This window comes from Hemiscyllium ocellatum, chromosome X (genome assembly GCF_020745735.1).
Source record: "Hemiscyllium ocellatum isolate sHemOce1 chromosome X, sHemOce1.pat.X.cur, whole genome shotgun sequence".
Taxonomy (NCBI): Eukaryota; Metazoa; Chordata; class Chondrichthyes; order Orectolobiformes; family Hemiscylliidae; genus Hemiscyllium; species Hemiscyllium ocellatum.
The window spans coordinates 21,190,228-21,217,052 of NC_083453.1; the positions used below are offsets into that span (position 1 = coordinate 21,190,228).

The 26,825-nt window shown below is 54.8% G+C and overlaps 1 protein-coding gene across 4 annotated transcripts in view; it reads right to left on the minus strand.

Moving 5' to 3' along the window:
- Nucleotides 1-26,825, minus strand: part of LOC132805812 (integrin alpha-7-like) — a 178,753-nt gene that overhangs the window by 21,148 nt on the left and 130,780 nt on the right. For all 4 annotated transcript variants that reach the window (XM_060821095.1, XM_060821093.1, XM_060821097.1 and 1 more), the window contains 10 exons: nucleotides 24,612-24,805; nucleotides 18,933-19,021; nucleotides 15,290-15,417; nucleotides 13,028-13,123; nucleotides 8,167-8,228; nucleotides 5,413-5,588; nucleotides 3,581-3,730; nucleotides 2,283-2,395; nucleotides 711-900; nucleotides 443-526 (listed from right to left, as the gene is read on the minus strand). In XM_060821095.1, coding sequence (XP_060677078.1) covers nucleotides 443-526; nucleotides 711-900; nucleotides 2,283-2,395; nucleotides 3,581-3,730; nucleotides 5,413-5,588; nucleotides 8,167-8,228; nucleotides 13,028-13,123; nucleotides 15,290-15,417; nucleotides 18,933-19,021; nucleotides 24,612-24,805 — 1,282 coding nt within the window. The remainder of the gene's footprint in view (nucleotides 1-442; nucleotides 527-710; nucleotides 901-2,282; nucleotides 2,396-3,580; nucleotides 3,731-5,412; nucleotides 5,589-8,166; nucleotides 8,229-13,027; nucleotides 13,124-15,289; nucleotides 15,418-18,932; nucleotides 19,022-24,611; nucleotides 24,806-26,825) is intronic.

Sequence of the window (26,825 nt, forward strand, 5' to 3'; positions counted from 1 at the left end):
TCAGCCTCCGACGCTCCAGGGAAAACAGCCCCAGCCTGTTCAGCCTCTCCCTGTAGCTCAGACCCTCCAACCCTGGCAACATCCTTGTAAATCTTTTCTGAACCCTTTCAAGTTTCACAACATCTTTCCGATAGGAAGGAGACCAGAAACGTCTTTTGTTTTAGAATGAGAACCTGGGCTCCCTCTGTGACAAGAACAAACATGACTGAACCGGAGTGCTTTCCGAATCCTCGCCTCTCTCTGTGCTGATGCCCTGACTGGATAGACACGTGTCGATGGGATAGTAGGAGCCTGGAGTGGTGCAGCAGAGACAGCGGGGGGGGGGGGGCCTGTTTTGGGCCAAATGGCCAGCTTGCGTTCTGTTGACGGGACGGACCCGCTGTGCCGAGTATGTGGCGACGGTCACGTGCCTTACGCCCGTGCGCCGAAGACAAACGCATACCTGAGCGTTCCTCTTCATGGGGTTTCCAAGTTCACACTCAGCCTGGGATCCATTGGCATTGGCAGCACAGAACAGACTGCTGTCCTGGGGAGGCGAGACACAAACACATTGGCCAATGAGAGTTGACTTGCTACTCACCGCGGCCGCGTCGCCATAGCGATACACATCAGCTGCTCAATTTGACCTCCCACTCCAAATGATTCCAGTGAATTAAATAAAAAAGCACTCATGCTTTCTGTAATCAGTCCGAAAGCGTCACTGCTCGTACCTGTTTTGGAGATGTTCGGAAGGCAGAATAGAAAAGACTGTCTGGGAAGTTTGCGATCAGGACTGCCTCGTGGGCATCGTCACCATCTTTCATTGGGTTCGCCATGTCCGATGGCTGGTTAGTGACGGTGATCTCCAAGGCAATGTCCTTCTGGTCACTGAGGTAAAATACCTGCTGCCCTTGCTCATCTCTGCAAAGACGGACATGTGAAATCAACCTTCCTTCAGAAAACCCGTGCTCCAGACCAGCTACACTCCTCCGTCGCAACACGGACATTTCAGAGGACAGTCGGCCTGCTTCCGAAATGGTGCAGCAGGGGTAGGGGAAAACGCAGGAGGTTGGCACCGGAGAACAGAGTTGGGGCAAGTACACGGGGCTGAATGGCCTCCTTCTGCACTGTAACACTTCTGTGGTGCTTCTGAGATGGGCATGGAGCAGGACCTAGTCACCAGGGCTGCTGCACTCTATTACAGTGGGAGTGTCTGAACAGGGAGAATGTGACCATAGGCAAGTCTCATGTCTACAGGATGTGGGCAGGGAGGTGACAGATGACGTTCAATGCAGTGAAGTGTGAGGTGATGCGCTTTAGTTGGAAGAACATTGAAAGACAATCTAAAATCGGGGGGCCAATTCGAAAGGGGGTGCAGGAGCAGAGGGAGCTGGGTGTATCTGTGTACAGGTCATTGAAGGTGGTAGGACAGGTGGAGGGGACAGTTAATAAAGCACACAGTGTCCTCAGCTTTATTAATAGGGACATAGAGGACAAGAGCAGGGAGGTGATGTTGAACTTGTACAAGACCCTTGTTAGACCCTCAGCTGGAGGGTTGTGTCCAGTTGTGGGCCCCACACTATAGGAACGATGTGAACACATTGGAGAGAGAGAGAGAGGGCAGAAGGGGTTTACCAGAATGGTTCCAGGGATGAGAAACTTCAGTGAGGAGGAGAGATTGGAGACATTGGGACTGTTCTCCCTTGGAGGGAAGAAGGCTGAGAGGGAGATCTGAGAGAGGGTTCCAACATCATGGGGGGTGGGGGCTGGACAGAGTAGATCGGGAGAAGCTGTTCCCACATGGAAAAGGGACAGGAACGAGAGGGACAGAGATTGAAAGGAATGAAGTGAGGGGGAGGTGAGGAAAACCTTTCTCCCCCAGCGAGTAGTTAGGGTCTGGAATATACTACCTGGGAATGTGGGGGGAGGCAGGTTCCATTGAGGTGTTCAAGAGGGACATTGGATGGTTATTGGGATAGAAATGGGGAACAGGGATATGGGGGAAATATTTTGATTTGATTTATTATTGTCACATATACCTCAATACAGTGAAATGTTTTGTTTGGTGTGCAGTACAGGGGTAGATCAAGCCGTACAAAGTAGGGTAAGGGAACAAAGGGAAGAGAAGGCTCGAGATTGGCACTCACTAATGATGCTGGTGTAATGAGCCAGTGCTTGCCCGATGGGCTGAAGGGCTTCCTTCTGTGCTGTAACCCTAGTGTGACCCGCTGTGTGCTATGCACAAGTCCCTTCCAACACTGTCGCAGTGGAATATCTCCCAGAATAAAGAGATTGCTACGTACTTTGGCAAGGGCTGGAATATGTCTTCATCAAGTCGGGAGCAAAAGTTATACTTCATCTGTAAGTTACTCTGACAAATCTTATCCGGGCCACAACCCTCCCGAAGAAAATTCACCTGAAAACAAGCCACAGGAGACCTGTCAGTAAAACACAATTCAATTGGTTGCTGTTTAAACAGCTGCTCGGCTGGTGGGCGGTGGTTTCCAAGTCAGAAAATGGCTTCCATGGGATGTGGGCATCGCTGGCAAGACCAGTGTTTGTTGCCCATCCCTAAGTGCCCCTCAATGGCTTGCCCTGCCAATTCAGCGGGCATTGAGGAGTCAACCCCATGGCTGGGAGCCTGGAGTCACAGGTAGGCCCGCACCAGGGAAAGACGTCCTTCCCTGAAGCACACGAGGGCAACAACCAATTGAACGCTGTCATGGGCACCGTCACGGAGACTGGCTTTCAATCCCACATTCGCGAGGTGAATTGAAACAAAAAACTCGACCGACTGCTGTGGTGGGATTTGAACCCACCTCCTAGAGCATGAGGGTGGACCTCGAGATGAGTCACCCAGTGACAACACCTCGACGCCACAGTTTCCGTGACAGTGAGTGAAGCCCCTCCCAACTGCACAACGCTGATTGTCCGTGTGCAAAATGGAGGCACTGCAAGTGTTTGAGGAGCTGTCCTTTGGACGAGATGTTGAACAGAGTGTGCCTTCTCGGGAAAAGATCTGGTGGGAGTTTTCCCAGAGTTCTCCCAAGTATCTGGTCATCCCTCAACAATATCCCCAAACAAAACACTCTCGGCTCATTCTCTCAATGGGGCCTAGCTGGGTGTGCACAGGCAGCCGTGTCTCCAACATCACAACAGGCAGCAGACTTCAAAAGGGCGGGGTTGGCTGGAAAATGAGTTAGGATGTGTGGGGGTCAGAAAAGGTGAGAGAGAGAACGGACAATGTAGAGGGGCTGGTGTTGGAGTGGACCGGACCAAAGATGGAAGGAACCGCCAACCTGATGAAAGCGAGTGATTTCAAACAAATCGGTTGGACGAGAACCTGGTGTCATGTGACTTCTGAGGGGAAAACTCAAGTCTTCCTTCCACAGAGAGGCCAGGTGTCTGATTGGTCGAAAGCCCAGCCATAAGCAAGGCAAAGAACACCAACATTCCTCTCATGAAACCCATCGTGGCCAAAATCTGGCCAAGTGCTGGCAAAACCGATTCATGTAACGCACTGACTTCTGCCGGCGCAGTGGCTTTCCAACGTATTCCTGGCCACGTGAGAAACTGTGGGGAGGGAAGTGGCCATGCTTACCTCTTCTCGGTGTACGTTGGAGTCCTGAGCGTTTAAGACAGGCATCAGGTGAGTCAGCTGCCTCTCCACCTGCTTCCTTTTGCGCTTCACCTCCTTGATCAGGTAGGTCAACGTCACCGGGATGGGCCGCAGTTTATCCCGCAGGTTCTCCTGTCAAACAAAGCAACAGCAATGAGAAGCCGATCCGCCTTCCGACCTCGCCCAGCACTTGCTCATCAGTGGGCAGCTGGGCACAAAAGGTGGCACACCATTATGCCTGGCCGCGACCCGATGCCACGCGTGCAGGTTATGGCCGGCAGTGACTCCCGTACACTGCCAATCAAATATCAAAGATCATGCCCAGTGTACCCACCATCAGACACAAACATCACAGTGTACAGTGTACCCAACATCAGACACGAACAGCACCGTGCCCTGTGTACCCACCATCAGACAGAAACAGCACCACACCCTGTGTACCCACCATCAGACAGAAACAGCACCACGCCCTGTGTACCCACCATCAGACACAAACCGCACCGTGCCCTGTGTACCCACCATCAGACACGAACAGCACCGTGCCCTGTGTACCCACCATCAAACACAAACCGCACCGTGCCCTGTGTACCCACCATCAGACAAAAACAGCACCGTGCCCTGTGTACCCACCATCAGACACAAACCGCACCGTGCCCTGTGTACACACCATCAGACACAAACAGCACCATGCCCTGTGTACCCACCATCAGACACAAACAGCACCACGCCCTGTGTACCCACCATCAGACACAAACAGCACCGTGCCCTGTGTACCCACCATCAGACACAAACCGCACCGTGCCCTGTGTACCCACCATCAGACACAAACAGCACCGTGCCCTGTGTACCCACCATCAGACACAAACAGCACCACGCCCTGTGTACCCACCATTAGACACAAACAGCACCACGCCCTGTGTACCCACCATCAGACACAAACCGCACCGTGCCCTGTGTACCCACCATCAGACACAAACCGCACCGTGCCCTGTGTACCCACCATCAGACACAAACAGCACCACGCCCTGTGTACCCACCATCAGACACAAACAGCACCGTGCCCTGTGTACCCACCATCAGACACAAACAGCACCACGCCCTGTGTACCCACCATCAGACACAAACAGCACCGTGCCCTATGTACCCACCATCAGACACAAACAGCACCGTGCCCTGTGTACCCACCATCAGACACAAACAGCACCACGCCCTGTGTACCCACCATCAGACACAAACAGCACCACGCCCTGTGTACCCACCATCAGACACAAACAGCACCACACCCTGTGTACCCACCATCAGACACAAACAGCACCACGCCCTGTGTACCCACCATCAGACACAAACCGCACCACGCCCTGTGTACCCACCATCAGACACAAACCGCACCATGCCCTGTGTCCCCACCATCAGACACAAACAGCACCACGCCCTGTGTACCCACCATCAGACACAAACCGCACCATGCCCTGTGTACCCACCATCAGACACAAACAGCACCACGCCCTGTGTACCCACCATCAGACACAAACAGCACCACGCCCTGTGTACCCACCATCAGACAAAAACAGCACCGTGCCCTGTGTACCCACCATCAGACACAAACAGCACCGTGCCCTGCGTACCCACCATCAGACACAAACAGCACCGTGCCCTGCATACCCACCATCAGACACAAACAGCACCGTGCCCTGTGTACCCACCATCAGACACAAACAGCACCGTGCCCTGTGTACCCACCATGAGGGACACCTCGAATCCCTTTCCCATTTTCCTGTTTGTGAGCGCGGCCTGCCTGGGATTTCTCGCCCTACCTGTAGTTTCATGGTCACGTTGATACAGCTGGATTCTGTTTGCCTCCTCAGGACCACCTCCCCGCTGTATTGGTTCTCGGGGTCAGTTGGTTTCCGTTTCTGGAAGGAGACGCGGGGAGGCCTTTTGCGTTGGCCATCCACCTCAACTGAATCGGCGTCAAGTACGAAGCCAAGAACTGTGAAGGAGCAAAGTAAGACAATGGGGGAAATTTGTCAGCGTCCAGCAATGAACTCAACCAGCCACCCTGATCTATCATGGTTCTGAGATCAACGGCTTCTCAATGCTTCCTGCAATCCTGGCTTTTTTGTATCTTTGAAAAATGTGATGTTTTATTTGAAAAATGAAATTACACATGAATAGGAATAACTGCAGGCTGCCCCTGGGTTACCAACAGCTTCTGTCCCTGACTGTGTTCATGCACAATATGGGATCAAATATTGATTCCTAAATATGAGCAAATATTTGCATGTTGAATCCTTAGAATGCTTTGTCATATTGGTTCGCGTTCAGGAACAGGAGCTTTCAATTGTTAAAAGAAACACTCATTTGAAAAGTGCTTTATCTGCAAAAGGTTGACTGACAGTGCATTGAGGGGCTCTGCTATCCCCTAGCTAGAGAAGAGGGACCGAGTGGCTGACCCTGCAGGCTCCTGTTCAGGTCAAGCCAGGAGTCTTGGCTGAAGGCAAGTGCTTCTTCCCCACCCCAGAGGGTCCAGAGGGCAGCTCTGAGTCAGCCACATCCAGCTCGGGGTCCGGACTCATATCCCGACCAGACTGGGTGAGGACAGCAGTTTCCCCTCCCTCAGGGCCACTCACGAACACAAGGGTTTCTACAACAGCTGACAATGGTTACGTGCTGATCATGAGGCTGACTTTTCATTCCAGATCCTATCTGCCATGGTGGGATTGAACCCATGCCCGCTTGCCCGGTGACATTACAGTTATGCCACAGCCTCTTGCCACCCCCATGCCAGGGATGCAGCCTGCATCTTTGATGGACACTCGGATATCGCGTGTTGCCAGAATACTTATCCCTCAGATCAGACACTAAACTATCGCCTGTTCAGCTCATTGCGATGGATATCGGGATAGTCCTTGCCACTTGGATTGGGAAGAGCAGGGAGGCCTTAAGACAGTGCTGTGGGATCTTCCCATGCACAAACGAGCCACCACATTTGCTTGCAGGAGTGGCCAGAATGTTGCTGTATGTTAAGAGCTTTGAGGCATGAGGCAGGAATGCAAAGCGACCATTTTGGGAGTCACGTGCTGAAAGCAAGGAAGCAAAACGCGTCACTGTCCACACACGGGCATCAGCCCCGCAAGGTGCGAATGAGATAAGGCTGCGTTTTCACTCTACATTTGTCTGTGACGCTGCTCATTTGGCGCCAATTCTTCCTATATTTTCGCCAATGCTTAAAAACAGGCAGCACTACAAGGAGCAGGAAATTCAGACACACACACACACACCTTTCCCGGCTGGCACAGCCTGGGCGGGTGCCTTCGTGCCCAGCTCCTTCACCCTCTGCCCCTCTGGGGTGCTCCCACTGTGCACGAACGCAACCGAAACGCGGCCTCCTGTGGTGGCGCTCAAGTGATGATGAAAGCATGATCAGGCCAATTCAAAACGCCGGCACGTTTGCTTCAAAAGACTGGGTCCCATTTGCCAGCCCTGGCTTTGGCACAGGTCTCAGTGCAATGCCAACCTTGTTCAGGGTGAGTGGTGATCGCAAGTGGTCTGAATGGAGATTGAGCGAGTCCTTCAGATCTACCCATCTGCCACGTTTACTTCTCAATGAAAAAATACAACTGGGACGTGAGACCACAAGTGAGACAAACCACTGGATCCCAGCTCCCATCTTGTGGAATCCAATAAGCATGAAAAAGATCAATGGAAATACAAGATAATGCTGTTTCCAACACAGCAGCTCATTTCTGCTGGCTGTGCCCCCGGTAGGTGGCAAAGATGAAGACACGTTGGCATAAAGCACCGACCACTCACTACATCAGCCTCTGTGGTTCTCAGCTATGGGTGAGGAGGTTTGGGGGGAAAGGGGGCTGCGATTGGTCTCTCGAGATTTGAGGTCTACCAGCTGTTCCCAACAGCTTGGCACCTCCCTCTCCTCAGAGTGAGCATGCCGGAAGTTCAAACTCCCTCCACAGAGTATCACCATGTAATCTGACCCGGCAGTCTCAGGGGTCGCTCCCAGAGCAGCGGCGCATCGTCTGGGGAGGGCCCTTCAGCCAAGTCGAGGTCCCAAGCGCCTGGACCAACGATTCAGGTGGCTGGGAAAGACAACACCGCGGAGGTCACCAAGAGCTGAGAGCCTTGGCTAGCATCTGCCTCTGCCCGAAGTACATCGACTGGCCATTTGCTGTTTAGTGCATTTGCTGGGCGCAGTTCAGTTGCTGCAGTTGCCAACATAAGCGCAGTTCCAACCCTTCGAAGCCATCAGTACCACACGATGGATTTTAGGACATTTTACACAATAGAGATGCAATAAAGAGCTCTTTCGATGCAAGTTCTTTCGCTGTTACACCCGTTGTTTTGATCACCTGTTTCTTTTTTTAATATATTGTACACAGGAGAAATTCAAAAACCCACTGACCTCAACAACCTTTCCCTCAAGGACAATCTTTGGGCCACTCTACCACACCGAAAATCAACGGATTGCGCAGATTGTTCAACGCTCGGCCAATCCCGTTTCGCGCTCTGTTTTTCTTAAAAGCCACGGGCCATTCTGTGGTTGAACTTACCAATCCTGGGGTTGTAGGATCCAGGCTTCGATCTATAAAGGAAGCAGGCCCTGACATCAATACTGTGGGATAGAAAAGACACGGTAAATTAGAACATAAAACAACCACGGAAATATAACCATTAACACTGCGAATCCTTGGGAGTTGGCGGATGACACCAAGTTTTAACAGGTATTGGGGAAGGAGAGCATACCATACATTTGGAAAGCCATGCAGGTCTTGCAATGCGCTGTGGATCAATGGATTTGATGGCTTAAACTCATATTTTGACTGCATATGAGACGAATACACGTTTTGTCCCATTTGTTGGGGAGTACTGTCATGGTTGATGCCCTTACTATTTCCCAACATGCACTAGCAACATGAGGTTACCAGCACACCCTCAGAGAATTATCCCTTCCCGAAACAAACGTTTCCCTTCTTTCTGAGACCCTCCCGCCAGGAAAGATTGCTTCTTGAAAAGTCAAAAATAGGACCAGGAATCGGCCATTTCATCCTTTGAGGCTGTTCTGCCACTCAGTATGGTCTGGGTTGATCATCCCCCTGTTCCTGTTTCCTCTCCATAGCCTTTGATCCCTTTAGCCCGGAGAATTCCTTACTGAAAACATTCAATGTTTTCCATGGGAGAGAATTCCCCAGTCTCTGGTGAAGACATTTCTCCTCATCACAGTCCGAAATAGTTTACCCCTGTATCCTAAGACTGTGACCAGCCCCCTCACCCCTCCCATGCCAGTTCTGAGCTTCATGAACTTGGTTCTCCAAGGGTCAGTAGGAATGCTCTTTTCCCCTGTCCCTTTCCCACTGCCTGGAGCTGCAGCTGTGACTATAACATTGCGTGAGCCTATAACATTGATTCCTGCGTTCCTCACCAACCTGCTACTGTCATCTCCACTGTGTGTGCCTGGTCAACCTGCAGCCCCTGCTGTTGCAAGGTCAAGGCAAGACCGTGTGATGGTCAGGCACTGACTTGTGCCGGAGTTAAGAAGAGAGGACAATCAGCGTTGACAGCAATAACAACACGCCTTCCCCCCCCCCCCCCCCTCCCTCTGTACTCTCAGGCTTGAAAAGCTCCTGGTGCGACATGCAAGGGGAGAAAGGATTAGGCCAGGCCTCAGGCTTCACAATCGGAAATGCTAGAAGGAAGAAGATGTTAGATTTCATAACCGCTGAAAATAACAGTGTACAGTTCAAACAATATGCACGTCTAGTATCTTGAACAGGAGTGGCATTCAGAACCAGGACAAAGGATGACTGGGATGGTCATGTACGAGAAGGAGGCCTTTGCTTCAAACTGGCAAGGAAAGCGTCGACGGAGTGAGGGACAGCAAGCTCAAAGGCCTCTCCTCACCCCATGGCAAACCGAATCCTTCTCGAGTCTCCTGAGGTGATTCTACTGTTACACTGGCGCACACTGTCCCCAAGCAACAGCACTCAGAACGTTACACAGCTGGCAGTCTGGCGATCTGAGGCAGCATTTGAACGTCTTTTTTTTAAATTTCAGAAACGCAGAAAGGGGGCAAAGAGGCACCCAGGGGCCTTTGAGTCATAGTGGCCCCCAATAAGTCAAAGCACAGCGGTGGTAGTAGGCCTGACTTGACCAGTATGCAGGATCTCGCCCCACGCTTGACCGTGACTCCTGACAGAGCCAGACTGCTCTCGGAGCAGCGCTTTCAGAGTAAATCACCCGTGCCAGCGGTCAGTGCCAATTTAGAGGCTGATTTGAGGCAGGGATTCAAGAAACCTGTGCCCAAAGTTTACCTCAGAGATAAATCTACGAGGGACTGTTCCGAAGATGTGGCCTGCCCTTTGCAGCCACACATCGATTGGCCAGCTGTCTGGCCAATGGGAATGGGAACAGCGAGATGCTCAATGGCTAGCACGGACACGGTGGGCTGAAGGGCCGTTTCCCACGTTGTAAAGACTCAAATTGAGCAATTACGTGGCCTTGGGCAGGTGGTGACTAAAGGCAGGCCTAAGTCAGCAGGGCCAGGGCACCACCGTGTATGAGTGGCTCAGGCTATCCCAGCACGTTCTCCAACACGCTCTGGGGAGATGAGCATGATGGCAGGCCTGTGGGGGAACAGTCAGCCAGCACACGCTCACTCCTTCCTGAATGCAGTTCCTGAGGAGACATCAACAGGCCCGATGTCAACTGCACTCATTAATAATCCGTCCTGAATCACCCAGACAACATTCCCACCCCAGAACGTGGAGGGTGTTTGCAGCAGAGAGGTTTCTATTCAGTTCCATTCGATCTTAACAGCACCCTCTGGGTGGAATAAAACAGGGACCACAGCAGGATGTGGAAACTGGCCGCATTTGAGAAACTCCATGAGGCACCGGGGTTTCAGGACAGTGCAATTCGAGATGTGGGCTGCCGGTTTTGTGATGTCACCGCGTGGAGCCATTTTGAATCACGGCCCAGCGTGGCAGTCTTCCACCGGCAGATCATTTTGTGCCCTCTAATGTTGGCATTGGCTCCTTCTACTGCCATCGTGAGGGCCAGTTTGCCAGCCCAAATCGCAGGACCTTGGCACGTCCACCGTGCCCATTTGGGATCTCAACTGCGGCATCAAGGATCGTTCTGCTCAGGGCACGCTCTCACTTTTCCGCCAGCACCGCTTGGCAGAACGATGTCATACCCACAGGGCACCCTTGGCTTCCTACTCCTTTGCCCATAAGGGTGGGCCCGGATGACTGTAGGAAACTGAAGAGTTGTGCAGGGAAAAGGTGGGCATTCACCTGTCCTGCTTCACCAGCCGCCGACCAGTTGTACACTGGCAGCACCAACCTCTTTGCCGTTCTCGCAGGGAAATTGGATTGTACCCAATAAGCTGCATGCCAATCTGGGTACACTGTGCAACCCCGGCTCAGGACAGCTGATCGGGTGAGTGGTGCCAGCCTCTCCTGCTGTTTGCGGTGGTTTTTGGTTGCTGGAAAGTTTGTCAAGAAAAAAACCGTATCACCTTGATACATTAACGGAGTCAGGAAGTAAGGCCGGGAGACTCCACAACGTGGGAGGGCTGCAACGGCTTGGACAGAGGTGTTGGATTGTGTTGAGAGTTTCTCACTGAGCAGACGACACAGTGTCACTGCGTTGCCTCAGGCTCCCCACCATATCATTCTTCAGCCATTCCGGGAGTGGTGCTAGGAGACAGTGAGGCCTACAGATGCTGGAGGTCAGAGGGTGGTGCTGGAAAAGCGCAGCAGGCCAGGCAGCATCCGAGGGGCAGGAGAGTCGACGTTTCGGGCCGGAGCCCTTCATCAGGAAACGGCCGGCCTAACAGAGTGGTGTCAGGCGACAATAGGCCCTGTATCAGTGTGTCACACCTTCTTCCGGTTGCTGGTCTTCTCAGAGCTGAAGGATGCTCCACACTCTCGCTGGGGCCTAGCGTTGTAGCCAATCAGCTGTCAGCCAGAAAGCTGAAGGACTCAAAGCACGCCCACGCCAAGCAAAGTCTTCGGAAGTGGTTGACGCCTGGCATTTCGAGGCCTGTTACCGCCAGCACTAACCAGGGTTAAAGTGCTGACAAGCCCCTCCTCTATAAGATGGCAAGCTTGGCAGCGTGCAAAACAAAATTCCGCGTGAATTGCATGCCCCTCACGCCCAGCATTGCAGAATTTGCGCTCGCGCTCACGATAGCGCCAATGGCAACCTCAGGACATCTCTGCACTTGTCCTGCCCATAATACGTCCATGAGACACAAGAACAGAAAGAGGCCACTCAGCCCATTGAGTTCACTCTGCCAATCACCGCTGATCTGATCATCCTCATCTCCAGATTTCCCGCCTTTCCCTCCATAACCCCTCGATTCCCTTCCCTGATTCAAAACCTGCTGATCCCAGCCTTGGATACACGGAATGGCCCTAGCCTCGGCGGCCCTCTGTGGTAAAGAGTTCCACAGGTTCACCCTCCTCAGGGTGAAGACATTCCTCCACATCCCTGGCTAAAACGTGCCAGCCCTGAATCTGAGGTGGTGCCCCTCTGGTCCTAGACTCTCCCTCTCTATAATCTCCCCTGTCAAGCCCCGTAAGAATTCTGTCTGTTTTAATCAGGTCTTCTCTCATTCTTCACAACTCCCAACTTACTCAACCTCTCCTCATAAGGCAGTCCCTCCACACGTGAATGAACCTTCCCTGGACTGTCTCCAATACCAGTCTATCTTGCCTTAGATAAGGGGCCCTTTCACAGCATTCCACTCGTGGTCTGACTAATGCCTTGCATAATTTTACTAGAACCTTCTTTCATTGCTCCGAAATAAAAACATTGGGCCCAGATTTTATTGCCCTGTTGCCCCTTGAGAAGGTGGGGGGGTGAACTGCTGCAGGCCAGGTGCTGTGGGTAGACCCACAATGCCCCTGAGGAAGGGAATTCCAGGATTGTGACCCAGCCACACTGAAGGAACGGCGATAGATTTCCAAGTCAGGATGGGGAGTGGCTTGGAGGGGAACTTGCAGGGGAATGGTGTTCCCATGTATCTGCTGCCCTGGTCCTTCGAGATGGAAGTGTCGTGGGTTTGAAAGGTGCCGTCTGAGCATCCTTGGTGTATTTCTGCTGTGCACCTTGGAGATGGTGCACACTGCTGCTACTGAGCGTCGGTGGGGGAGGGAATGGATGTTGGCGATACTTATGGTCTCTAATTCTGGTCTCTCCTAACAATGGAAGAGCCCTAGTCCATGCCTACCCTTTCAAAATTGTAAAGATTCCCATCAGGTCAATCTTCTGTCTGTAGTGACTCCTAGTCAGACAGCGAACCCGGGCTACAGAAGGTTTTGACCAAAGAGGTGTATCATTTTGAGTCCCCTGAATTCAGGGAACATGCTTTCTCGGTTCCGTTGTCCTTTCACAGTCATGTCTTACCAGATCCCCGGTTCATGTTTGCAGTTGTTTAATTCCAGATCAATTGGCTGGGGCTTGATGTAAACCTGTTTCGTCACATTAATGACAGGACAAGCTCTGAGGAAAAAGACAAAGAGTTATAAAATGATGTGGGGGTACCAACGTGCATTATCTTACGTTCCAGTCAGAACCTCTCGACTGTGCCTCGTTTAACCTGACTGGCACTCAGTGCAAATGTTAGTCACGACAGTGTGGAAACACACCCTCCGACCAGTAACCCACTCCCCTTCCCTATCACCTCTGACTAACGCGCCTCGCCGACACATCCCAGAATTCTATGGGCAATTTAGCCTGGCCAAGTAGGCCTGTGGGAAGAAACCAGAGCGAATCCACGGGGAGAATGTGCCAACTCCACCCAGACGGGCGCCTGAGGCTAGAATCGAATGCGGGCACCTGGCGCTGTGAGGCAGCGGTGCCAACCACTGAGCCACCGTGCCGCCCCAACTCTGCTTCTCTCTCCACAGATAACTTTCCAGGGACCCTCTTATTCCAGATCTCTGGCGTCAGTGAGGCTTTACTTTCGTACAAGTAGCCACCTATGTTTTAGTGGCTTAATGTGGGCGGCACGGTGGCACAGTGGTTAGCACTGCTGTCTCACAGCGCTGGAGACCCGGGTTCAATTCCCGACTCAGGCGACTGACTGTGTGGAGTTTGCACGTTCTCCCCGTGTCTGCGTGGGTTCCCTCCGGGTGCTCCGGTTTCCTCCCACAGTCCAAAAGATGTGCGGGTCAGGTGAATTGGCCATGCTAAATTGCCTGTAGTGTTAGGTAAGGGGTAAATGTAGGGGTATGGGTGGGTGGCGGGTCGGTGTGGACTTGTTGGGCCGAAGGGCCTGTTTCCACACTGTAAGTAATCTAAAATGATGCTCTTTGATAGGCCCTGGTGGTTTATGCACCAGGAAGAGATTTTCCATACCTTTCACAACCCCCTCTCCCAGCCGGAGGGGGGAGAGTTAGAGTGGCAAACCCTTCGAGTTAGAGCGGTGGCACAGTGATACAAACGAGGGCTTTACAAAAAGGAATCTGGGCGGAGCCCTGAAACTGGCAGTACAGGTAGATAAAGGTGGTCAAGAAGGCATACAGCTGTATCAAACTACAGTTAGGCCACACTGAGGAAACTGCGGGCAGTTCTGGGCGCCGCACTACCAGAAAGACTGGTGAGGGCACCGAGAAGGTATACCAGGACGCTCCCTGGTCTGCAGGGCTTTAGTTCCGAAGAGAGTTTGGAGAAACTCGGATTGTTTTCACTGGAAAGACGGAGGCTGAGGGGAGGGGGGTGGCGACCTAACAGTGGCCTACAGAATTAGACCAGGCATAAATAGGGCGGATGGTCAGAGGCTTTATCCCAGGGGTGAAAGGTCAGCTCCGACTGGGCACAGCTTCGAGGTGGGAGGGGGAATGTTTGGGGGAGAGATGCAGGAAGGGTTTTTCACCCAGAAGGTGATGGGTGCCTGGAACACATTGCCAGGGGAGGTGCTGAAAACAGGCACATGAGCAACATTTATCCTGATCAAACCATGAATGGGAGGCCAAGCTTGATGGGCCGAATGGCCTGGCCCTGTGCTCTATTGTAATGTAAAGTAGTTTGATGCTATACTATTGAGCAATTGCATATGACTCCGCAGTAACTAGGAGAGGACTGCAGATGCTGGAGATCAGAGTCGAGAGAGTGGTGCTGGAAAAGCGCAGCAGGTCAGGCTGCAGGAAAATTCATGTTTTGGGCAAAAGCCCTTCATCAGGAATGATGAAGGGCTTTTCCCTGAAATGTCGGTGTTCCTGCTCTTTGTTCTAAAGAGCCCTCTCCCCCACCAATTTGGCAAGATGGCACCCATCCCGTTGGTTGGAAGCGGAAGATGTATTGTCAGCGTTTGGCCAATAGGTCCTTTCAGATGAAAATCTTACTCCATTTCAGCCGTGACGACGAGTTTACTTCATGACGTTGGGTGTCATAAAAGAGAGGCAAATTCCAAAGAAAGTGACCCATCATAGTTAGATCCTTGTAAAATCACACTTGACACATTGTAACTGCTCAATGAACAGCTTATCCCAACCTCTCCCCACTCTCTGGGCACAGAATACACTTCAGAGAGGGTGTCACTGCAGCTTTCGGGACCCTCCCCCTCGCAAAATACTGACCCTGCTCTGACAGCGTCCGGCCATTCCTTCCTTCAGTGCAGCCCGCCTAGCTATCCTGTGGGAGAAGGAATCCTCCCTGACACCTCACCTGAACAGAACCGCAGAGTCGGAGAGGGAGCCGACCACCATATCGGGGTAAAAGTTATCATCAACGTCGAGTCCCCCGGCGATGGAGTAGCCAAATTTTGTCACCCCAACGGTTTCACCTTCGATGATCTGAGAGCACAAGGAGACGCACGGTTCAGCAGGGTCAGGGACCAACCGGCAGAGTTTCCTCACCTTTCGGTGTGTCTTACCAGATCCCCGGTTCACACCGGCAACTGTTTCAATCCAGATCCCTCACCCCCATCCCCCATCACACACCCCCATCCCCCATCGCACACACCCCTCCCCCTCCCTCAGCTCCACCTCCCCCTCACACACCCCCATCCCCCATCGCACACACCCCTCCCCCTCCCTCAGCTCCACCTCCCCCTCCCTCACCCCCATCCCCCATTGCACACACCCCTCCCCCCTCCCTCAGCTCCATCCCCACTCCCTCACCCCCATCCCCCCTCCCTCAGCTCCATCCCCCCTCCTTCACCCCCATCCCCCCTCCCTCAGCTCCACCTCCCCTCCTTCACCCCATCCCCCCTCCCGCAGCTCCACCTCCCCCTCCCTCACCCCCATCCCCCCTTCCTCACTCCCATCCCCCCTCCCTCACTCCACCTCCCCCTCACTCACCCCCATTCCCCCTTCCTCACTCCCATTTCCCCTCCCTCACTCCACCTCCCACTCACTCACCCCCATCCCCCCTCCCTCTCACTCACCCCCATCCTCCCTCCCTCAGCTCCACCTCGCCCTACCTCATCCCCATCCCCCTCCCCCTCCCTCACCCCATCCCCCCCTCCCTCAGCTCCACCTCCACCTCACTCACCTCCATCCCCCCTCCCTCACTCCACCTCCCCCTCACTCACCCCCATCACCCTTCCTCACTCCCATTCCCCCCCTCACTCCACCTCCCCCTCACTCACCCCCATCCCCCTCCCCCTCCCTCACCCCATCCCCCCCCTCCCTCACTCCACCTCCCCCTCACTCACCCCCATCCCCCTCCCCCTCCCTCACCCCATCCCCCCTCCCTCAGTCCACCTCCCCCTCACTCACCCCCATCACCCTTCCTCACTCCCATTCCCCCTCCCTCACTCCACCGCCCCCTCACTCACCCCCATCCCCCTCCCTCTCACTCACCCCATCCCCCCTCCCTCAGCCCCACCTCCCCCTCACTCACCCCCATCCCCCCTCACTCCACCTCCCCCTCACTCACGCCCATCCCCTCTCCCTCACCCCCAACCCCCCGTCCCTCACCCCCATCCCCCCTCCCTCAGCTCCACCTCCCCCTCCTTCACCCCATCCTCCCTCCCTCAGCCCCACCTCCCCCTCACTCATCGCCATCCCCCCTCCCGCATTCTACCTCCCCCTCCTTCACCCCATCCCCCTCTCCCTCAGCTCCACCTCCCCCTCACTCACCCCCATTCCCCCCTCCCTCACTCCACCTCCCCCTCCTTCACCCCATCCCCCCTCCCTCACTCCACCTCCCCCTCCTTCACCCCCATCCCCCCTCCCTCAGCTCCACCTCCCTCTCACTCACCCCCATCCCCCCCTCATCCACCTCCCCCTCCCTCACCCCATTCCCCCTCACTCCACCTCCCCCTCGTTCACCCCATTCCCCCTCCCTCACTCCACCTCCCCCTCACTCACCCCCATTCCCCCTCCCTCACTCCACCTCCCACTCACTCACCCCCATCCCCCCTCCCTCACTCCACCTCCCCCTCCTTCACCCCCATCACCTCTCCCTCACTCCACCTCCCCCTCACTCACCCCATCCCCCTTCCTCTCACTCACCCCCAACCGCCCCCTGACTCCACCTCCCCCTCAATCACCCCCATCCGCTCTCCCTCACTCCACCTCCCCCTCCCTCACCCCATCCCCCCTCCCTCAGCTCCACCTCCCCCTCCTTCACCCCCATTCACCCTCCCTCACTCCACCTCCCCCTCCTTCACCCCTATCACCCCTCCCTCACTCCACCTCCCCCTCACTCCACCTCCCCCTCACTCACCCCCATTCACCCTCCCTCACTCCACCTCCCCCTCACTCCACCTCCCCCTCACTCACCCCCATTCACCCTCCCTCACTCCACCTCCCCCTCCTTCACCCCTATCACCCCTCCCTCACTCCACCTCCCCCTCACTCCACCTCCCCCTCACTCACCCCCATTCACCCTCCCTCACTCCACCTCCCCCTCCTTCACCCCTATCACCCCTCCCTCACTCCACCTCCCCCTCACTCCACCTCCCCCTCACTCACCCCCATTCACCCTCCCTCACTCCACCTCCCCCTCCTTCACCCCTATCACCCCTCCCTCACTCCACCTCCCCCTCACTCCACCTCCCCCTCACTCACCCCCATCACCTCTCCCTCACTCCACCTCCCCCTCACTCACCCTCATCCCCCCTCCCTCACTCCACCTCCCCCTCCTTCACCCCTATCACCCCTCCCTCACTCCACCTCCCCCTCCTTCACCCCCATCACCTCTCCCTCACTCCACCTCACCCTCCTTCACCCCCATCCCCCCTCCCTCAGCTCCACCTCCCCCTCACTCACCCCCATCCCCCCTTTCTCACTCCACCTCCCCCTCCCTCACCCCGGTCCCCATCTCTCACCCCCATACCCCCTCACTCACCTCCACCACTCCCTCCCTTACCCCATCCCCCCACCCCCATTCACCCTCCCTCACCCCCATCCCCTATCGCACATCCCCTTCCCCCCATCAACCCCATTCACCCTCACTCATCCACCTCTCCCATTTCTCACCCCTATCCTCCCTCACTCAGCTCCCCCTCCCTCTCCCTCACCCCATCCCCCATCCCTCACCCCCATTCTCCCTCACTCATCTCCACCTCCCCTCTCTCACCCCCATCCCCATCTCTCACCCCTATCCTCCCTCCCTCAGCTCCACCTCCCCGTCCCTCACCCCATCCCCCATCTCTCACCCCCATCCACCCTCCCTCAACTCCACCTCCCCCTCCCTCACCCCCATCTCCATCCCCATCTCTCACCCACATTCACCCTCATTTACCTCCACCTCCCTCTCCCTCACCCCCATTTCCCCCTCCCTCACCTCCACCACCCCCTCCCTCACCCCCATCCCCCATCTCTCACCCCCCCATTCCCCCTCCCTCAGCTCCAGCTCCCCCTCCCTCACCCCCATCCCCCATCACTCACCCCCATTCCCCTTCCCTCAGTTCCACCTCCCCCTCCCTCACCCCCATCCCCCATCACTCACCCCCATTCCCCCTCCCTCAGCTCCAGCACCCCCTCCCTCACCCCCATCCCCATCACTCACCCCATTCCCCTTCCCTCAGTTCCATCTCCCCCTCCCTCACACCCATCCCCCATCTCTCACCCCTATCCTCCCTCGCTCAGCTCCACCTCCCCCTCCCTCACCCCCATCTCTCACCCCCATTCCCCCTCCCTCAGCTCCACCTCCCCCTCCCTCACCCCCATCCCCCATCTCTCACCCCATTCCCCCTCCCTCACCTCCACCTCCCCCTCCCTCACCCCCATCCCCCATCTCTCACTCCATTCACCCTCCCTCAGCTCCACCACCCCCTCCCTCACCCCCATTCTCTCATTCCTGAAGCCCTTCAGAAACAGGGGCTGGAGTTGATCAGACAAACAAATCCGTTTGTTACCTGAGCTGGGATGACATTGAGCCCGAAGATGTTGCCGTGGTAGATGTAGACCTTCCCATTTCCATCGTAGGGTGCTCCAACAGCAATGTCTGACAGAACAAGAGAAAATTGCTCCTTAATTCAGTCAGTTCAAGCAAGGCCAGGCCGTGCTCAGGATTACAAACCATTGGAGTTAGGCCGCAGGTTTTGTTTGGAAAGTGGGAACCAGGGATATGAAAGGGGATGGGAACCCGACCGGTCAATACACCCGGGATAGACAGGAGCCATGGAGTGGGAGAACCAACTCACGGGATGGTGTGACCGCGCCTGTTATCAAACCGAAATCCTGCTGAGGCTCGCAATTTAACTCATACCAGAGAGGGCTGGAGAAACTCAGCAGGTCTGGCAGCATCTGTGGAGAGAAAGCAAGGCTGAACACTTCGGAGTCGGGGATGACTCTGCTTCAGGAGTTGAAAGGGGTCAGGAAATAGTGGCTTTTCTGTTGTTCCCATTCTCACTCATCGTTCCCACAGCGGGGAACAGGGACTGTTCCCATTCTCACTCACCGTTCCCACAGCGGGGAACGGGGACTGTTCCCATTCTCACTCACCGTTCCCATTCTCACTCACCATTCCCACAGCGGGGAATGGGGACTGTTCCCATTCTCACTCACCGTTCCCACAGCGGGGAACAGGGACTGTTCCCATTCTCACTCACCGTTCCCACAGCGGGGAACGGGGACTGTTCCCATTCTCGCTCACCGTTCCCACAGCGGGGAACGGGGACTGTTCCCATTCTCACTCACCGTTCCCACAGCGGGGAACAGGGACTGTTCCCATTCTCACTCACCATTCCCACAGCGGGGAACGGGGACTGTTCCCATTCCCACTCACCGTTCCCACAGCGGGGAACAGGGACTGTTCCTACTCTCACTCACCGTTCCCACAGCGGGGAACAGGGACTGTTCCCATTCTCACTCATCGTTCCCACAGCGGGGAACAGGGACTGTTCCCATTCTCACTCATCGTTCCCACAGCGGGGAACAGGGACTGTTCCTACTCTCACTCACCGTTCCCACAGCGGGGAACAGGGACTGTTCCCATTCTCATTCACCGTTCCCACAGCGGGGAACGGGGACTGTTCCCATTCTCACTCATCGTTCCCACAGCGGGGAACGGGGACTGTTCCCATTCTCACTCATCGTTCCCACAGCGGGGAACGGGGACTGTTCCTATTCTCACTCACCATTCCCACAGCGGGGAACGGGGACTGTTCCCATTCTCACTCACCATTCCCACAGCGGGGAACGGGGTCTGTTCCAATTTTCACTCACCGTTCCCACAGCGGGGAACGGGGGCTGTTCCCATTCTCACTCACCGTTCCCATTCTCACTCATCGTTCCCACAGCGGGGAACGGGGGCTGTTCCTATTCTCACTCACCGTTCCCACAGCGGGGAACGGGGACTGTTCCCATTCCCACTCACCGTTCCCACAGCGGGGAACGGGGACTGTTCCTACTCTCACTCACCGTTCCCACAGCGGGGAACGGGGACTGTTCCCATTCCCACTCACCGTTCCCACAGCGGGGAACGGGGACTGTTCCTACTCTCACTCACCGTTCCCACAGCGGGGAACGGGGACTGTTCCCATTCCCACTCACCGTTCCCACAGCGGGGAACGGGGACTGTTCCTACTCTCACTCACCGTTCCCACAGCGGGGAACGGGGACTGTTCCTACTCTCACTCACCGTTCCCACAGCGGGGAACGGGGACTGTTCCCATTCTCACTCACCGTTCCCACAGCGGGGAACGGGGACTGTTCCCATTCTCACTCATCGTTCCCACAGCGGGGAACGGGGACTGTTCCTATTCTCACTCACCGTTCCCATTCTCGCTCACCGTTCCCACAGCGGGGAACGGGGACTGTTCCCATTCTCACTCACCATTCCCACAGCGGGGAACGGGGACTGTTCCTTTTCTCACTCACCGTTCCCACAGCGGGGAACGGGGCCTGTTCCTATTCTCACTCACCGTTCCCACAGCGGGGAACGGGGTTTGTTCCAATTTTCACTCACCGTTCCCACAGCGGGGAACGGGGACTGTTCCTTTTCTCACTCACCGTTCCCACAGCGGGGAACGGGGACTGTTCCCATTCTCACTCACCGTTCCCACAGCGGGGAACGGGGCCTGTTCCCATTCTCACTCACCGTTCCCACAGCGGGGAACGGGGACGGTTCCCATTCTCACTTACCGTTCCCACAGCGGGGAACGGGGACTGTTCCCATTCTCACTCACCATTCCCACAGCGGGGAACGGGGACTGTTCCCATTCTCACTCACCATTCCCACAGCGGGGAACGGGGTCTGTTCCAATTTTCACTCACCGTTCCCACAGCGGGGAACGGGGGCTGTTCCCATTCTCACTCACCGTTCCCATTCTCACTCATCGTTCCCACAGCGGGGAACGGGGGCTGTTCCTATTCTCACTCACCGTTCCCACAGCGGGGAACGGGGACTGTTCCCATTCCCACTCACCGTTCCCACAGCGGGGAACGGGGACTGTTCCTACTCTCACTCACCGTTCCCACAGCGGGGAACGGGGACTGTTCCCATTCCCACTCACCGTTCCCACAGCGGGGAACGGGGACTGTTCCTACTCTCACTCACCGTTCCCACAGCGGGGAACGGGGACTGTTCCCATTCCCACTCACCGTTCCCACAGCGGGGAACGGGGACTGTTCCTACTCTCACTCACCGTTCCCACAGCGGGGAACGGGGACTGTTCCCATTCCCACTCACCGTTCCCACAGCGGGGAACGGGGACTGTTCCTACTCTCACTCACCGTTCCCACAGCGGGGAACGGGGACTGTTCCCATTCTCACTCACCGTTCCCACAGCGGGGAACGGGGACTGTTCCTATTCTCACTCACCGTTCCCACAGCGGGGAACGGGGACTGTTCCTACTCTCACTCACCGTTCCCACAGCGGGGAACGGGGACTGTTCCTACTCTCACTCACCGTTCCCACAGCGGGGAACGGGGACTGTTCCTACTCTCACTCACCGTTCCCACAGCGGGGAACGGGGACTGTTCCCATTCCCACTCACCGTTCCCACAGCGGGGAACGGGGACCGTTCCTATTCTCACTCACCGTTCCCACAGCGGGGAACGGGGACCGTTCCCATTCCCACTCACCGTTCCCACAGCGGGGAACGGGGACCGTTCCCATTCCCACTCACCGTTCCCACAGCGGGGAACGGGGACTGTTCCTACTCTCATTCACCGTTCCCACAGCGGGGAACGGGGACTGTTCCTACTCTCACTCACCGTTCCCACAGCGGGGAACGGGGACTGTTCCCATTCCCACTCACCGTTCCCACAGCGGGGAACGGGGACTGTTCCTATTCTCACTCACCGTTCCCACAGCGGGGAACGGGGACTGTTCCTACTCTCACTCACCGTTCCCACAGCGGGGAACGGGGACTGTTCCTACTCTCACTCACCGTTCCCACAGCGGGGAACGGGGACTGTTCCCATTCTCACTCACCGTTCCCACAGCGGGGAACGGGGACTGTTCCTACTCTCACTCACCGTTCCCACAGCGGGGAACGGGGACCGTTCCTATTCTCACTCACCGTTCCCACAGCGGGGAACGGGGACTGTTCCTACTCTCACTCACCGTTCCCACAGCGGGGAACGGGGGCTGTAATATCTCCCTCCCTTCCTGCTGAAAGAGTGAAGGCTTCATCTGATCTCTCATTACGCGTTTGCTGCAGCCCCGAGCACTCTTGCTAAGATTGAGTCCCACCCAACAGCAAACTGGGGACCTTCATATTCACAGGATCACAGAAGTGTTACACCACTGAAGGTGGCTGTTCTGACCATCCTTCCTGCACCAACTCATTGGCTGACCAATCATGGAAACCGGCCCCAGCCAGCAGAATCCCCCAGCCTCCGATTCCCTCTGAGCAGGAAATACTGGGACAGTGGGTGAGGCTAAAATCAAAGGGGGAGGACCTGGCAAATCTGCCACCCTTACCCGGTCTGGCCTACATGCGGCTCCAGAGTCATAGCGATGTGGTTGACTCTTAACTGCCCCTCTGAAATGGCTGAGTAAGCCACTCAGTTCAAGGGCAATTAAGGATGGGCACCAAACCCTGGGCTGGTGGTTGATGCCAACACCCCATGAGAGAATCTCAATCTTCAACGCACTCGACTCTTCAATACAATGTGCCAGAGGTGCAACTGCTGTGGCACCACACTTGGCAATGTTGTGACTTGCCCATACGCATTCCTTTGGCATCGACTGACACTGAGAAACTGGCATTAGGCCTAAGTTGGTACAAGTGATGCCCACTGTAATTGTGCAGTACATTTTGTTGTCCACATTAAAGGTGGAACTGATGGGCATTTCTGGCAAGGATTTCATCCAACCTGCACCATGCCTGGGAATGGCATTGGCATGGAGGAGACTGAAGCAGCATTTACCTCCATCCATTGGAACCTTTGGTATGGACACAAGACCCCAGAGATTAGATTAGATTACTTACAGTGTGGAGACAGGCCCTACAAGTCCACACCGACCCTCCGAAGAGTAACCCACCCAGACCCATTCCCCTACATTTACCCCTTACCTAACACTACGGGCAATTTAGCATGGCCAATTCACCTGACCCGCACATCTTTGGACTGTGGGAGGAAACCGGAGCACCCGGAGGAAACCCACGCAGACACGGGGAGAACGTGCAAACCCCTCACAGCGCCTGAGGCGGGAATTGAACCCGGGTCTCAGGCGCTGTGAGGCAGCAGTGCTAACCACTGTGCCACCGTGCCGCCCAATAGTAAAACAGAACCCTGGTCCCAAATGTCTGTCTCTTGACCCTGGCTTTGATTCTGGGGTTCCCCAGACCCAGAAAGACCAGACCCAAAGCATTTGCATATTTTCGCCGTTACCTATTCAAAACATGGCCGCACCACACGCACCATCTGCAGATGAGACAGGCTTGCAATCTGATGGCAACTCTGTCGGCCATTCTCTCAAGGCAGTGCTCTGACCAATCTCGGTCAGCCTGGCTCGTTTTAAAATGTAAACAAAGCTTGGCAGTTAATTGTCAGTCATCATTGACCAGTGCATTCTCTGTGGCACACTGTTCCCAATCAGAGGCCACTTGCCACCCAATCAGGACTCTCCTCTCATATATACAGGATGTGAATTTTCCTCCTGAATTAGTCCTTTTGCAAATTGTTCTGATGAGAGCACAAGACAAAAATCCTCAACAAAACATGTCTTTTTTTTCATGATCTGTGCCACCAAATGACTAAATGCTGTGACTAATAAAGGAAAGCGCTCCAAAAAGATTGAAAAATGCTTATTTTGGAAAGCCCTTGCTTCGGTGAGTTTACTTAATCACGGATTTTCGGATTTTCTATCCGATGCTTTGAAGAGTGGCTTTATGAGGGAATCAGCTCTTCCACAGTTTGCAAGGAACGAAAGAATATCAGCCATAAGACCGTAAGACATAGGAGTGGAAGTAAGGCCATTCGGCCCATCGAGTCCACTCCGCCATTCAATCATGGCGGATGGGCATTTCAACTCCACTTACCCGCGTTCTCCCCGTAGCCCTTCACTCCTCGAGACAAGCCGTGAGTAAGTTGCTTGAAATTGTTACAAAACTCCCCAGCTTTTCCTCCCCGGACCTACCTTCAAATCCATCTTGATTGATGTCGCCAATGTTAGCCACGGCCAGCCCAAACAACGAATCCTTGGTCCCGTTCAGCCGGAGACTCCTCACGCCACCCCACTTGCCGGCCTGGTTAATGTAGACGTAGACGGCACCACCAATCTCCTCCTTTCGGTCAAAGAAGTAGGGAGCGCCGACCACGAGATCCACCCACCTACCGAACACAAGGTCAACAGAAAGTCCTCACAGTGTGGGTATGGGTCTGATAGAAACGGGGAAGGCAGAAATAGCCACTGATGCAGAGGAATAGGCTGCCCATGTCATCACATCAAGTTCCAGTCAATTGTCAGAGAACTACACAGGAATGAGAAAATATAAACAGGTCCCTGAACTAAACAAAAATGAGGGAGTCATAATCCCACATGCTTGTCCTAATCATTTATTCCTTTTTGCTTCTCTCTCCTGCTGAAATATTATTAAATATTGACCTGATCTCTGCTTCAATCATAGACTCAGCTGGAGAAACCTACAGGCCCACAACACTCTGCGCGAGACGGTTTGTTCTCTCCAGGCCTGCAGCTGGGTGGGAGGGCGAGCTGGGAGGTTGGGGGGGGGGGGGGGGGGGGTGGGTGTGCAGAGCTGCTTCAGTGTGACAGGCTGTGTGGGTGGGCAGCTGCATGGCAGACGCAGCACCACGCGGATAAATGTGACGTTTGCCACTGGGGGAGCTGACCCAGGAAGGTCGGTGATCATCTGAAAGGCGGGAGACGAGGAACAGAGAAGGGGCAATGAGGCCTGGGTGTCTTTGTACGCCGAAAGTAAACATTGCAGGAGCAGCGGGCAGTGAAGAAGGTAAATGGCCTTCATAGTGAGTATAGGAGCGGGAAGGTCTTGCTGCTATTGTGCAGGGCCTTGGTGAGACCACCCCTGGAGTACTGCGTGAAGTTTTGGTCTCCTCATCTGAGGAAGGAAGTTCTGGCGATGGAGGGAGTGCCGTTTACCAGACTGATTCCTGGGATGGCAGGACTGACGTACGAAGGGAGACCGGATCGATTCGGACTACATTCATTGGAGCTTAGAAGAACGAAGGGGGTACCTCATAGAAACTGATAAAATTCGAACTTGACAAGGTTCAGAAAAGATTGACAAGGATGTTGCCAGGGTTGGAGGATCTGAGCTACAGGGAGAGGCTGAACAGGCTGGGGCTGTTTTCCCTGGAGCGTCGGAGGCTGAGGGGTGACCTCAGAGAGGTTTATAAAATCATGAAGGGCATGGATAGGGTAAACAGACAAGGTCTTTTGCCTGGGGTCGGGGAGTCCAGAACTAGAGGGCATAGGTTTAGGGTGAGAGGGGAAAGATATAAAAGGGACCTTTTTCACACAGAGGGTGGTGTGTGTATGGAATGAGCTGCCCGTCATCTGCCAGTGTCCTGCCAAACGCATTCCCCCCACCTTCCATGTTCCCTGCCCAACCCTCACCCTGACACCACCATTTCTCCACAGTCCAACTGAAAAGCCAACCAATATCACTGCTTTTTAGGTGAAACTCCTTTATTTTGGTTCTTCAGCTGTAGTCAAAAAGGAAAGGTGTGTGGCCTGTTCCTGATGGTTAAGCAGTGATGGCCTGACGGAATACTGGATAGTTTGCCCAACCGTAGCTGCGCTCTCTGCTGCCCCCTCTGAGTGAGGCAGGAGAGTGCAACACTGGCAGAAACTCTGCTGACTGGGAGTCAGTGAAGACAGACTTGTCAGACTAGGACACCCCCTCCCCCCTCTCTCTCAGTATCTCATGAAGTTGGCATGATGTCAGCTGCTACCCACATATGTCTACCACTTAGCAGTGTCTTGACACTGGCTTCTCAATCCATCCCAGCTCTGTGAGTAATCTCACACTTGCTGAGCCCTAATGGTATGCACAGAGTCATGGTTGGGTTACTAGATTAATGATCCTATTCCCCAGTCTGGCTTCACGAGATAAAAAGACAGGAACCGAAAATGTGTCACTCGCATTTTCTATCGAGTGGTCAAGTTAAAATTGGAGTCATATTCAAACACTACTGGATAATAGACTGGGTGAGACAAAGTACTGAACAGATGAGTTATTTCCAATGTTACCATCCCAACAGACTTATACATTCGATTTAAAATGGGGGGAAGAATCATTTCCCAGCCCACTTATGACAAATTCCCAGAGCACCGAATGTTACTGTTCCAAAGTCCCATCCTGAACCAGCC